The 15,351-nt window shown below is 29.8% G+C and overlaps 1 protein-coding gene across 1 annotated transcript in view; it reads right to left on the bottom strand.

Moving 5' to 3' along the window:
* Positions 1-2,523: 2,523 nt before the first annotated feature.
* Positions 2,524-15,351, bottom strand: part of LOC118185349 (Ig-like and fibronectin type-III domain-containing protein 1) — a 144,026-nt gene continuing 131,198 nt past the window's right edge. The window contains exons 22-27 of the mRNA XM_085806864.1: positions 14,935-15,078; positions 14,700-14,851; positions 12,073-12,202; positions 11,722-11,757; positions 4,997-5,178; positions 2,524-4,887 (exon numbers count right to left, since the gene is read on the bottom strand). Coding sequence (XP_085662990.1) covers positions 4,816-4,887; positions 4,997-5,178; positions 11,722-11,757; positions 12,073-12,202; positions 14,700-14,851; positions 14,935-15,078 — 716 coding nt within the window. The 3' untranslated portion in view covers positions 2,524-4,815. The remainder of the gene's footprint in view (positions 4,888-4,996; positions 5,179-11,721; positions 11,758-12,072; positions 12,203-14,699; positions 14,852-14,934; positions 15,079-15,351) is intronic.

Genomic DNA, 15,351 nt, shown 5'->3' with positions numbered 1-15,351 from the left:
TAGTTTGAGCATGAATAGTTATGCTTTATAAACTAGAACTTGTTTGCGAAATTAGTAAATTTTTTGCAACTATTTAGCCATAAAAGTAATTTTGTAATTGATGTAATTAAAGTACTGCACCTTTAATTGAGATCAATTAATAGATGGAGCTGTTTTCTTTTTATTTCAAGAAATAAGTTTCTGTAGCTGAAAGGATAGTGAATAGTTTTAGTTGCAGTCTTTCATATATTTCTGAGGCAGTTTTTGTTGTTGAAGTTGCTTAGATATTTGTAGTACCTAGTATTTTTAACATTATTCCTATAAAATGATTGAAAAATAACTTGATCATCTTGCTAGAACTTTCATTCCAAATTTTCTTTATGTAACACACTGATAGTGGGTAAAACAGCTTAGAACATCATAATATGAAAATGATAAACTGCCATCAAAGTAGCCATTTACCTTTTTGCTATTTAAAGTCATGAAATACTATCCAAAGTACAGTATTTTGCTGATATCGTATTAGCAGTGTTATGTCTGGAATGCATAGGAGGCAGACTTCAAAATGCCATTAAGTCATTGAATGCCATGGTGACTGGTGACCAAAACTGTACTTTTTGTTTAGACGATATCCTTCACCAGTGTTTTAGAGTATCCTTTTCATTCAGGCTTCATTAGTCATATAAACAATTTAAAATAAATTCTATCAAATTCTGTACAAGTTTCTGGCCTCCAGCAATATCAGAGAAATCAGATACCATGGGGTATAGAAAGGAAGACAAAATTGGCTTGGCACTTAACATTAAATAAAGCTGTCAGTGAAAATGAAAATTCAGTAAATGATATTTTGAAGATTTTGCTAAACAAAAGTTGCCAGGTAATTTATTGGGCAAACTATTTTAGCACATTTCCAAGATAATGTTGCAAATTTTATATTATATACCAAATATTTCAAGTATTGTGTATTCCAAATGTTAAAAAAGGCTATTTTACTAATTAAATTAAAATTTCGATCTTGCAGGTAAAATGCTATTCATGCTTTATGCATATAGTTTTTTTTATTTTTTTTTAAATTTGAAAACGAGAAAAATACATTACTTTATTTTCCAAAAGCCATGAAAATTTCAGTAACTTCATATTAGGAAAAAAGGTAATATTATTTTAATGTCTGCTTTTAATTACACGGTTTTATTAATATTAGGGCATTGTATTTCAACTAATTTAGGAGACAATGGCAGCATAAAATGTGAGTTCTGACCTTTTTATTATTTAAATTTTTTCTTTAGTACCAGTATCATATAAATTGTAACTACAAAGCCCAAGATCCAGAACTATCGGGACTTCCAGGTTTAGGAAATTTCTGGATTTTAGATCATCAGATTTAAATGTAATAAAATTACCTAAAGAAATTATAAAACAGAAAAAGTTGTTTGTGAAAAAATAATGGAACATTTATTATCTTAAGGGAACCAATATTTACAAGAAAAGAAGGGATGGAACGTAGTGTTAATTTTGTTAAAATTTCTTTTCACTATAAGCTGTTTAAGCACTTTCAGTTTATGTATTAAACTTTCTTTTTAAATTTATAGATAGACACTTTCTTGTTCAGTTTCCGTTGGCAGAGCTGCCTACGCAAGCATTTTTAAATATATCCGCAGATCTGCCCTCTCAGAACTTTGCAATGCTCCACATAGCAGATTTTATATTGAAATGTATCGAAAATTCTAGGATGGTCTTATTGCTTCAAATTTAAAAAGACCACTTTATGTACAAGCAATGCAAAATGTCAGAATTTCATTGGCTGCTTAATAAATATAAAGTTTTATGAAAGAGTAAAATGGAGATGTTTTCTTTTACTTTAATTTTGATAAAATAGCAGAATAATAAACTGAATAAAATAATAAGCTGGATCAAATCGGAAAGTTAAGGAAAAGTATAATTTGCAGTGCTAGTTTAGTCTAAGTTAATCGGCACATGAATGTTTCTCCTTTCCTGCTTTTGCAAACAGATGCTGCCCCGTAACAATCATTCAAGAGCTGAAAATTGAAATTTGATGAGATGCAAGATGGCTCAATAAATTATCACCAATAATGATTTTTTTCAGAAAAGGGGTACTTTGTTAAATCTAACACAATTCAATTTACTACACATTTGCAGTTGCTTGAGTATCATATTGTCGGTTCCCACACTGTAAGGAGGAAAAATATTAGTTATAGGATGTGAATTTTTGTGTAAATTTTATTTTTGAGTAATTGTTTGCATTTAATTTTCTGCTTCAATTCAAATGCACTTAAAAACAATAATTTTTCACTCAAAATATGCATTTAGATTTTTAAGGTGGTATGGAAGAGTATAGTGTATTTTATTACTGATAAATGTTTGAATGGAATGTTAAATTTTCCCCAGAATATAAAAAATTCATTTCATTTATGCAGATTTAAAAAAATAGTTGCTCTGCTACAAATACATAGTTACATATTTTATTTTACTGTAATTTTCCAGTGCCTATATCATTAATCAGGGAAAGAGACATCAAAGTACACATTATTCTGAAATATAATTTTTATTTACAATTGGATGCATTTACACTTCGACTTTGATATATAGAGATATATTACACAGAGCCTTACTTAAATGTTTAACCAGTCAGTAGTATTCTTAGATAAATGTATGAGTACAGTATATGATAAAAATATGTAAACAATTTTTGATTATAATAAAAATTCCACTACATTTTATCTGAATTATTATTATGTGTTTTTGAGTGACTAGAAGCATCTGTGTTGGAGAAAAGGCAACTTTGTTATATTTAAGCATGTTTTGTCACCAGTTTTTTGGACGGGGAAGGGATGGTGTTAAATAGTCCTTTAGTCTTCTTTTGAATGCTTGTAAGTATTTAATTGAAATATTAATTTTTTAAAAACTCTTTAGAAGTTAATGTCTAATTTTTTTTGGTCGAGTAGGATTTTATTTGTAATGTGTTATGACATAATTTTAATATTGGGATGTTTGGCTCCATAATTTCAGTTAAGTTACTGAGAAGAACTAAATTTAATTTTAAAGTGTGGGCTTTAAGTAAAGCATAACATAAGTGGAAAATAACATTTTGTAATTTATTTAGAAAATTATTTATGAATTGTATATTCATTCATTGTATGTTCATTTAATTTTGTGTAGCTCTTTAGTTCCATTTTATTAGGAATTACCTATACTGGGAAGTTTTCTGTAGCAGTTATTGTCCTTAATTTAAATGATAAACTGATGACATTTAAATTGCATATGATATATTTAACTTAGTTAATTAGTATATTTGCTTAGATGTGCTAAACAAATTATTCAGAATGCCTTTTAGAATTTTTAGTGCATCCCTAAATTCTTTTTTATGTACTGCATTCATTGTAATTTCCTGGTTTGTGGATAATAAAACTGTTAATTTACATATGACAAAATCTGCAGTTTGTTTGTACAGAAAGTATTAATCAAATAAATAGAAATTATTTTCTTTAATGAATAAAATATGAAATCAAAATTGTTCTCTTTTCACTTTATTTCTCTTGTTTAAAGTTTATCTGCCTAATACCCAGCTTTAAAACTGCTTTCTCTCTATATATATACATATATAATGTACACATCTGCGGGATTTTTATGAATTTCCAAAAATTTGATGTCAGTGTTTCCCCAATTCATATTTTAAGTAAATTTCAGTATTGAAAATTTTCTTATTTAGGAATAATATTGTAAAAAGCTTAGGCTCACTGTATGGAGTTTTACACAAATACCAAATTAAAAATTTATTACTGTATTTATCTCATAACTATTAGAATATGAGGAAAATTCTTATTCTAAGTGAAATGGAAGGATAAATTTACTATCTATCATATTCTTCAAATTTTTAAAATGCTTAAATGTCTTAGATTTTTTATTATTTATTTATTTTTTTGTCAAAAATAAATGTTAGTTTAAGGGTTCATGTTTTCAAAAAGGTAGATTTCATGTTTTAAGATAAGTAGATATTTTATTTTGAGATTTTCTTGATGTATGGAAATATTTGACTGAATGAAGCAATAATAAGTTGCATATTAATCATATATTAATTGTCTTAATAGTATATTATATTTACAGGGTAAAAATGCATGCCTTGTTTCAGAATTTTAGCACATTTGATATCTGTCAAAGAACTATGGGATATGTATACACATTATACTAAAACATATATTGCAAGTCCACAAATCATCTTCATTTAAAAAATATTTACATCTTTGATATTAGTAAGATGAAAATACGAGTGATGGCAAAAAAGCAAGAATTAATGTCTCGCATTAAACTAGTCTTAGGAAATGTATTTTATTTTCTTAATTCCAGCTATTTTGGAAAACTGCATGAGTGAACTTTTATGAAATAAATAATAATTAAATTAAGTGTTTAGATAAATGGTTATAATGTCCACTGATTTATGAATTGAAAATACTGTAGAATTTAAACTATTTATAAGAGAATTGTGTAAGTTAAGCTGCATAATTACAAATTTTACAGAAAATATGTATATAAAAATATTACATTCACAGTTTTACAGAACAGTACAAAGACATCAGCTACTGTATCACCAGGGATAACTTTAAATATGCAGACATGTTATACTGAAGTATGTGAAATCAGAAAATGATTTTCTTTTGATAAATAGGCAGAAAATCACCTCAATTTCATCACTTTTAAATTCTTGATATTAGCAACTACCAGGATTCTGGGTCTTCATTATTCATGTCTAAAGTGACATATATCATGAGCTGAAAATCTTAGATGTTTATGAGTTTTACAAGAATTCAATAGCCATTGGCATCATGTTTCAGTTTCTCTTTTGGTGTCACCATTTACTTGTTCTGTTGGTCTTCCTGAAGTGCTGTTGTTTTGCTGTGAAATAGTGAAAAAATTTATTGTATGCACAATACATTGTGATTATAGCTGCATTAATAAGCTTTATATAAGAAATTGTTTTTTAGTAATATTGTTAAAATTATACCTGTGGAACACTGTCCTTCATGTAAGTAGGATTTTCAAAAGAAACACCTGGAGAAATACCAGGAGGAGGTTTCATAAGACGCTGTCTTTGATAAAAGAATATACCTAATCCTCCAACAAGAACCAGGAATAGTGCTGAACCAATAACAGCTGCAGCAGTTTTTGCTACAGGATTAGTAGAATCTGAAACAAAAAATACAATCAGTTCTGTAATATGAGGGAATTATTACAAAGTAAAAAATATTATTCAAAAATGGATGGAAATTGCCATATTGGGAGATCTGTGTATTGGATGTAATTTGATATAGGGTGTCAGCACATTTTTAGAATAAATAAGTGCATTCTAAAACTTCCAAAAGAACATCTTATTAATTTATGTTAATGTAAAGGCACTGCTCTAGTTAAATGTAATTTTCTTTAAAGGATAGAAGATTGTTTTTTTTTTTTGCTGTTTTGGAAGAAAAGTATTCACATTTTTTGTGCCACAGTATGATAATATAAAGTTTGCATGAACTTTGTATCAGTAGGAGCTGCATGTTAGAATTCGATGATATTCAATATTTGTAATTTGATATTAAGGAAAAAAATTGAAACACTTTTAAATTTTAAATAATCAAACAAGTAATTTGCATTTTGTGATTAACGGGTTATATATTGTTATTTCAAGTAGCCTGATGCTTGTTATTTACTGTATTCATCAGCAATGGCCATTACTCATTGGTCTTTAGGCATTTCATTAACCTATTTATGTCTAACAGACATTACTCATGGGGCATCACAAGGACTGACTGATATTACACCTGTAGGAATGGGGATGTTCCATCCCAAGTTTTATGGAGAACACACTAAGGAAGAAGTCCGAGGGTCTCCCATCCCACTTTCCCTGTCACCAAACCACTGTGGCTCATTCTGTATTTTAAGTGACCCCATGCCACACCTGCACTTATAAACATCCATAGAACTCAGCCCATCCATACAACAGCCAGCAGTGTTAACCACTATACCGATCAAGGTGGCATATGATTATTTATAAACCTAATTAAATAATTCTTGATGCTCTTGTACTGTATGTCAATGAATTGTTCTAGGAGAATGGAAAAAGCCGGGCATTTCTGTTATTTTTTAGACTAAAAGCTATGAAGTCCTGAAGGACTATTAATTTCGTTTTGGCATTTTGCGCTGAAAACTAATGTCGGTTCGCCTTTCAAATTGTTGCCACAAAATTGTATCACCATGTGTTATAGTTAAAGAAATTAAATAATGAAGAATAAAGCATAAATGTATGTATGTTTCTCACGTAGCAAGGAAACAATAGTACTAGAGCCATCAAATTTTGAATAATGTAATCTTCTTCCGAATACGTGTATTTGGAAAGCCCTGATTTGGAATTTGAAATTTGTTTCATTATTGATTTCATATTTTGTAACACATCAACGAATTTTTAATTAACAAACTCGATGATTTCAAAGCGAGCAATAGGGGAAAAAAAAAAAAAAAAAAAAAAAAAAATTTTTTTATCTCCAGCGTGCAAGACTCTGAATCAGAAATTCTAAAAAAATGCTCGTTTTAAAATTATTTTACGATATTGCTGTTGAATTGTTTAAGTGCAAAGAACATTTAATAAATAAAGGAATGCACAGAAGGTTAAAAAAAAAAGTCCCTTTGGGCGTAATGAAAAATCTGAAAGCTTTCAGATTTTTTTATTATATTTTTTTTTCTTGGAATATAAATTTCAAGTACAGTTCATTTAAATTTTGTCTAGGCAATCTTGGCCCGAATTAAAGCCCTTGGAAGAAAAAAATTAAACTTTTTTTCTTAATTAGCCTAAAGGGATAATTTGCTCAGAAGGGCTTTTAATTTCATTTTGGCATTTTGTGTTAGTTCACTATAAAAGTCTGAATCACTTTTCAAATTGTTACCACCAAATTATGAATGACATAGTCTTCCACTCAAGTATTGGCATCTGGAAATATAAATTTGGAATTTGTTTTATTATCTACAGTCAAAAGTCGTTAATCCAGACTCGTCGGGACTTCGGTGATTCCGGATTATCGATTTTTCTGGATTATAGATCATCAGTTTAAATCTTGTAAGATGGCATGCAGAAATTCTAAAATTAAAAATATGAAACCATAATTTATGAAATAAAGAACAATTATGATCTAAAGGGTATCAAAATTTACAAAAAAAAAAAAAAAAAAAAAAAAAAAAAAAAACCCGCTTAATATTTATTTGTTTACTTTATTAAACATTTCCTTCAATGTAAGTTGCTTCGTTTCATGTGATAATACTTTCTCTTTAATTCTATAAACAGACATAATTTCTTGTTCAGTTACAAAGTTTCGCTGTTCAAGTCCCGTTAATTGCTGTGCCGAGAATACCGACTAACTTGTCAATCGAAATTTTTTTGTTTTCGCTAACCTCTCTGTCACATTCTTCATGTCTTTATCCATTTTTTGCAGCAATTCCACTTTTTGTTTGTTGGACATCGAAACATACTTTCGTTTTGTAGATCCTTTGGAAGTTCCAGCATCGGAAATTCTATTTGACATAATCAAAAGTTCAAGTTTACTTTTATAAAATTGCTCTTACAGTCTGCAAAAAATAATAAGCGGGATCCAATTCGAAGATTAAAGAACAACGCAATCATTAACATTAACTGAAATAGATAATTAGATAATTTTAGCTTACACCGTCCGTTATACATTAAACGCGCAGGCGAAAACGTATTCTGCACTTGCGCACACGCATATGCGCAGTAGTCAAGGTCTTACGCGCACGCGTAAAATGCCTGTGCGCATGTGCCAATGCGGCGCATGCGCAGAAAGTTTTTAGCTTTGAGGTCCGGATTATAGATCATTCCGGATTATGGGTGTCCGAATTAACGACTTTTGACTGTATTTCATATTTTTTGCAAAATCTTAATGAATTATTTTAACGAATGAATATTTAACTATCACACTCAACGATTTCAAAGTGTTCCATTAACATTGCAGGCATCTTCAAAGCACGGATGTTTTATGCACGAGGTTTCTTTTTATGTGATATTGCTGTTGAATTGAATTTTATGGCTTAAGTGCAAAGAACATAATATTAAATAAATAAAAGTAACACAAAAAATGTTAACAAAACTGAAAGCCTTCAGTTTTTTTTTTTTTTTTTTTTTATCAGTAGAAGTAAATTCAATTTTATGGGAGTAAATTGAGATTGGAAACTCCAGAGATCTTCAAAACAATATGCTTTTGATTAGACTGAAGGATAATGCAGCAATTTGAAACAATGAATTTCCTTTATTCTTCACCTATACATACTTCATTGGAAAGAATAAGAACAGTTAGGATGGGAAATCCTGAATTGTAGTGAAATTGCAATATTTCAAAATAAACTGTCAACTTACTAAGGTTTTGCATAAAAAAAATTATGTTTTCTGCATGTAATATGAAGCTAATGAGATTGTACGTAACCTTAAAAGTTTAATTCATTAAATACAGAATGAATCATCATATATATATGTAAAAGACAAGCTTAATGCACGAAAATACTTGGCATGTTTATATTGGTTTTCAAAAGAATTGTTTTGTAATTATATATATATATATATATATATATATATATACACACATTTGTTTAATTTGCTATTATATGCATTCATTGCATATTTGAGTAAGAATCAAGGTATTATGATAAGTCAGCAGGTTGCTAATATATTTGTCTTTCCTGCTGTCCCAGTATCCATTATATAATCTGTAAATATCATCACTATAGTTAAAGCTTACATAAACAGAACTGTATTTTGCTTATTTTCGTGATGACTGCAAATAGCATGCACTTTGAAAACGTTTTGTATGTTATTTGGTTGACCCAACGTTACATTGACCCTAAAGAGAAAAGGACTTTTTTAAATGGTTATTTTGCATGGAATGGAAAACCAATTGGGACTTTTTCATGTGTCATTATATCGAGGGCCTTACTAATGCAAATCCTTAACTTGTAAAAAGAATATTTTCAGTGCATTATCTATTTTAAATTGCATTTGTTTTCAAGAAAACTATTTGTAGTAGAATCAGCTGCATTCAGTAGGTCAAAGAAACACAGCTTGCAACACACCAGTGTAGCAAAGATTTATAGTCTTCTCAGTTGTCTTGTTTGCTACCAGACATCCTGAAAATTCCCAGTTTTAAGGGGTGTTGCTATCCACAATGGCATATCATTTTTTTTCCCTCTTTGTACTATCGGTGGCAAATTGCCCAGTCTTTGAAATGTTGCTATGTCCTGCAGCATAAGTTCTTTATCCTTTCAATTAAAGCTGCATATTGCATTATAAGCTGATTAGTAGTTTAAAAGTAAGATACATACTTTTATAATTTATCATTATTTTTTCAATAATATATATTTTACCATGAAAGACCGAAATTGGAGAATGTCGACTTTCACCGGAGAATATCAACATTCACCAAATACTTTGGTGAAAGACCGGATATTTCACTACATTCTTGTATATTCGGACCCTCACCAATGTATGTCGACAATCACACAGATATGCTCTGGTGAAAGTCGAAAAGAGAGGTCATAAAGTGCCATAATAGTTTAAGTTGTTGCAATAAATAAGATTTGAATCACATATTTTAGTAAGTTTTTATTACTGTTATTTTATTTTCTCATTTAGAACGTACTGTATAATTAAGTAAGTTTTTAACTTCTATTATTTTCCTTTCTCATTTTGAATGTATTGTGTGTTTTAGGTTCTCATGTTCTTATTTAAAGTCTCAAGTGCATTTATTCGCGACTGAATTACGGAGAAGAAAATATGATATTGTTATATGTTCAACATTCACCATTAGTATATGGTGTATGTCGACATTGACCGGTGTAAGTCAGAAATAAGAGTATTTGGAAAATATTTCGGACATACACCAAGAGACTATGTGAATGTTGACATTCACCGGTGAAAGTCGACATTCTCCAGTATTCGGTGTTTCACCATAAAATATATATATATCCTAATAGATCTAATTATTGTAATACATCTAGTGATAATTTATGAGAACATTTACACCATTAATGTAATTAATATTTTAGGTGCTTTGTTTATACTGCAGTATAGAACCTAATCTAACCTTTGTGTACCACTTAACAAGTTTATAAAGCAAATTTGTTGCAAAAAATTTTGCTAGTGTCACCCAATTAACATTTCTAAATACTAAGTAAGGTATTATATATGTATATTGCAAACTGTTTCTGCTTGGGGGGAGCAGTACATGAATATCAAAAGGGGACATACTTTAACAACTTTTTCAGAACATATATGTGACCTTAAAAGAAATTACCCCAACTCAGAAAACAGTCTCAATATTTTTAAATTCCACTTGTTAATTGTGATTTAAGTGATAAAGATTTTAAACCTAAAAAAAGTCATACAGTAGGATATTCATTGCCTTCTCCCTAGATATATGGCTGAATGCAAAATACATTGTAGAATTCTTTTTCGAAATAATTTGGCTACAGACAAATCTAAATATGATAGAAATGCTTTGGAAATCAAGCCAAATTAACAATACAAGTAAAGATCCATCTGATGGATAATTATTATAATAGTTTATTAATAAGTTATGCATTATTGGCTGCATGAGAGGAATTGTAAAGGCAAATATATCTTATGAAAGATTTTCTAAGGCAAACTGACTATAATACAGATGGGGGAAGTCATGAAAAAATCGTGAACTCAGAGTGCTTGCCTGGTTACAAATCTGCTAAATTACCATTTTAATGTGATTTTATCCATAAGGTGCCAGAACATTAAAAAATGGATTTAATTCTGGTAATGGAATATTTCATTCTAGAGGTACTGTGCATGATGTGTCTTACAGACTGAGAATATAAATATCTAGTGTTTCTTTTCTGGTAACTTCTTGAGAGGCTCTTCAGATCAACAGATATTTTTAATGTCTGCAATCTGCATAGATTCTCATGTCACAAATTTTTATATGTTTTCCAGATTTTGGGGGGAGGGGGAAACAAGAAAACCGGAGGTTTTGTTTAAAATAATAATACTGAAAATTTGTTCTAAAATAGTGAACAGTCTCTACGTAACGCTACGCATGCGCAGAAAGTTCGTAGCTTTGAGGTCCGGATTAAAGACTTTGTACTGTATTAATGAAATATGAATATATAACTATCGGTTTAAAAATAAGATTTGTGGAAATATTAAAAGTTGAATATTTTATTTAATGTAATTTACTTCAATATGGTCTCTAAACTAGACACTTTTGGCAACTTATTTTCATTGGAAAAAGTGGTTTAAATATTATAATTTTTGTTTTTTTGGGATACTGTTTGCACTATTATAAAATTTTTCACTGTAAAAACAATTTAAATTTCTTCTGTTTTTACTAATGTTATCTCGTAACTAAAATTGTTCTGAGAAATTTAGTTGTACAAACTTTTTGAAATAGCCTGCATATTATGTAATACATTTGAAAAAAAAATATTAAAAACTCAACTATTCAAAATGGAAAGTAATTCCAACGATAGGAAATACTGTTAAAATGACTTTTCTTTTGAAATATTTTTTAAACTTGAATGAGAATTTTACAAATAAGAGAAAATCTGGTATTAGATTAAAAAATGATTTAAAAATATTAGAGATTGTTTCCTTTGTTGTTAACTGTTTTTTAAACCATATAAAAAAGCGTTAATTTGCCTAAAAATTAGAAGCTGAGTACTTACAACTTGCTGACTCTGGTATCACATTGCCTTCAGCATCTACAAAAAATAAATATTTATATTTTTTGTTCTACTTAATGCATAGTTTTAAAAATTTTATTTTTCATGTTACTTATTCTTAGCATTTAAGTCATTTAATTAATTATAAAAATAATTGTCTTTATTATTATAATATTCTAATATACGTAGATTGCGTAACTAATGTAAATAGTTATAACTCAATATTATCAGTGTGATGCATTTCTAATTGATTTATTATTTAAAGTTTGATAAAAATAATATAATATTGTATATTTTATATTTTAACTACATGAACCGCAATTATTTAGAATAAGACTACATAATTATTTATACCTGTGATCGTAAAAGTGAGAGGTTCGGAATGCAAGCTGATGCCATAATGATTTCCTGCCTTCACTACTACTTCATATGTGGTACCAGGTTCCAAATCGTGCAAAGAGATGGATCGTTGTTTAGTGTGATTCTGCAAGAAAATTACGTTATTTCACGATGAACAGAGAGAAGTAAATTATATTCATAGTCAGCAATAACTTTGTTATCTAAATTTTTAATCATAATTTTCTGTACCACACAGAAATCGATAAATTTAGCAGTACTAAATCCGTAATCTGTTATTCGAAAAAATTGGCATTCGCATTCGGTTCAACACATAAATGCGAGCAAATATTTTCATGCATGAAATTTATTTAAAGTAAGAACAGGAGCGACTTAACTACTGAAAATTCAGATGCTTGTATTCGTCTTAAGATGACTGACTATAAACCAAACTACACTAAACTGATGTCACAAGTTCAGCATCAGGGAGTCATTGACATAGAAGAGAATAATATTCATTCAGTTATGTTTGTTTTTATAATAGTTAGACTTAATTTTAAATTTTATGTTTATAGCCTGTTAATTATTTTTTCAATAAAATTCACCTTATTATTCACCAAAAAAGACCGTTTTAAAATGAAAATAACACTGACCCGAAGCTTCTTAATACGCATATTTTGGTTGATTTTGACTGGCAGCCAGAAAGGTTGCCGATGCTTAAGTTAATAAATAAGTTCTCTAATATTAATATTAAAATTTTTCACATTTCATCAACTTTGGATGCTTCCATTTCATTTTTAATGAAAGCTTTCATGGCAGCCCTCCTTCTTAAACGACTACATCTAAATCTATATTTCTGAGAACCAACGATTTCCAACGGTAGTTGTGTTCTAAATGACCACCTTACAAAAGACTAAAATCATTTAGAACCATGTGGTCTCTAATGCTAATTTCACTCTTTTTTCGGTTACTTACTCATCTTTGATACGTGTCATCGTATCTATTTCAGTAATCTGAGAGAATAACTGCTGTCATAGGTATCGTAGAAAAGTTGGACCATGGGGATATTTAGCATGTCTTTTAGATATGTCAGAAAATTAAATCAAGCAAGTTTTTATGATACGCCTCTATTTTGATGTGACTGTCTTTTGCAGTCTTTATTTTCTTTGGATATAATATTTCTCGTATAATAATTTTGAGTTGTGTAATGTAGCTTCTTTTTTGGTAGTGATATACTTGTTTTGCGGTATTAACGCTTGCGCCTGTAACTTTCTGTAGGAGTTTAAATGAATTTATTACTCCAAAAAATATTTTATGAGAAGAAAATATGTATATTTGCGTTTAATCCAGTTCATCGGAAGAATTTCTTGGTTTATTTTTTAGGTGATTAAAATGAGTACAATGTAACTTTTAATGCCGATAAATTTTAATGCCACTCTTGTTGTGGCTTATCTCACTTGTCTGTCACTAACATCAGATTACGTCTACAAATTTCATCCTGGCATGGAGTGCGGTGTTGCGTCTATCACTGGCACGGGAACTGGCATCGTCCCGCTTTTGAAAGGAGAATCCCCGGGGTAGGAATCCAAAAATCTTCCACTGCTTTTACCCAACCACCAAATCTCTCGAAAGGACATTGACTGCTTCACTGTTTTAAGTGCTGCCATGCGACAAAGACCAAACACTCAAGCCTTCTTCGGGATTCGAACCTTGGCTCAACGAGATGATAATCAGCATCGCTGACTAATGTGCCGATCAGCATGGCTTAATGTTTTGCTAAGGCGAAATTTTTTATTTTCAGATAAAACTTTATTGTTTATAATTAGATGATTTGTAAAGAGGTTAAGAAAGCTTCCTTTTATAACACCGTGTCCAATAATAAATGCATTTTTTCTTGTTATTATAACCGTATGAAGTACATACAACTCAATCTCGATTATTTGTCGTTCTCAAGACTATCATCGTGGCTGATAATATAAACTCGCTTTACCCCCGCCGCTAACAGAGATGGACAATCGGTAACGAAGATATATTTTTAGGACAATAAATTTTTTAATACGGATAAAAATCAATATATGAATAGAAAATTTTCAAATGATACTTTCTCAGCTTTCTTATTATTATGTACAATAAAAATGTATTATTTAAAGTAAATCCAACATAATCTCTGGCCACAATGTTATAAGACATGGAAGATTTTTGACAGGTTTCACTCATATCCTCTTCACCTCAATTTTATTTCTTACTGTCGTATACAGGGACCTCGATAATTGCTCGGTATTTTGGCATCAGAACTTTACATATTCGAGAAAACTAGTTCAAATTTAGGTAAGATGAAATATATGATAATTTTATTCAATGGTGGAATGTATGGAATTTCTATAATTCCATTCTTTTGGCATTTTGTCTTGGAAGGACAGATCGAAAACATTTTGCAGTGGATCACTGATAAGCCAAATTCATAGCATGCTGTATAAGATCAATGAATGTAAATCAAATTACTATAATGAATGGCGTATTATAATACTTTGCTCTTTATCTCCGCATTTAACACCAGCCTCCAAAAACCACAGTGCGCCATGCAAAATAAAAGCTATCTTGAAAGCCCGAATATGTTTTATTATAAAATGTGTTGAAATCCTTACCCTGAACATTAATTTCGATCCGACAGGTCTCCAGAAAACCTTATACCATTGTACGACTTTTGGATTCTTCTGTGGTGTATCCCATGTAATTTCTAGGATATTGTGTCCAATCTTATGGTACTGTATGTTCTGCGGAGGTCCAGGCAGTATTGCTTAAATAAATAAATAAAAGATTATAGAGCTCTGGGTTATTTTCGAACATAACAACAGGTTGCTCAATTTAAAATATTCTTACCTTTTCCTTCTTCAAAACAGCTGACGATTTTAGACGCATGTAATATACATAAATGAGTATTGATGATAGGCCGACCCTGGCACCATCTTAGACAGCTTCTTTGAATTCCATTATCTCTGCAGCATTTTCGATGATCACTGCCATCTGTATAAAAAATAAAAGAAATGAATTTAACTCTACCTGGTGTATATCGTGCATTTATGCATGATATTTAATGGATGTTGCAGTTGGGCAGTTGAATGAAATGCAAAAGTGAAATTTTAGAATTTTCTTCATTCTTGGCCGCGAAAACGATTAGAAACTGAGTTCTGAAATTGGTGCTTTTTAGTTTTAATAAGAATTAATCTAGGACTTGGCAATGTAGCAACTAGCAAAATGTTATTTTAGAGCAATTAAATATTGTTCCTTGCATGATCA

Source organism: Stegodyphus dumicola, chromosome 12, assembly GCF_044657685.1.
Source record: "Stegodyphus dumicola isolate Sdum_Otavi_A_Nest chromosome 12, ASM4465768v1".
NCBI classification, from domain to species: domain Eukaryota; kingdom Metazoa; phylum Arthropoda; class Arachnida; order Araneae; family Eresidae; genus Stegodyphus; species Stegodyphus dumicola.
The sequence above is the reverse complement of the archived record's forward strand: the minus strand, read 5'-3'. Positions and strand labels throughout refer to the sequence as shown.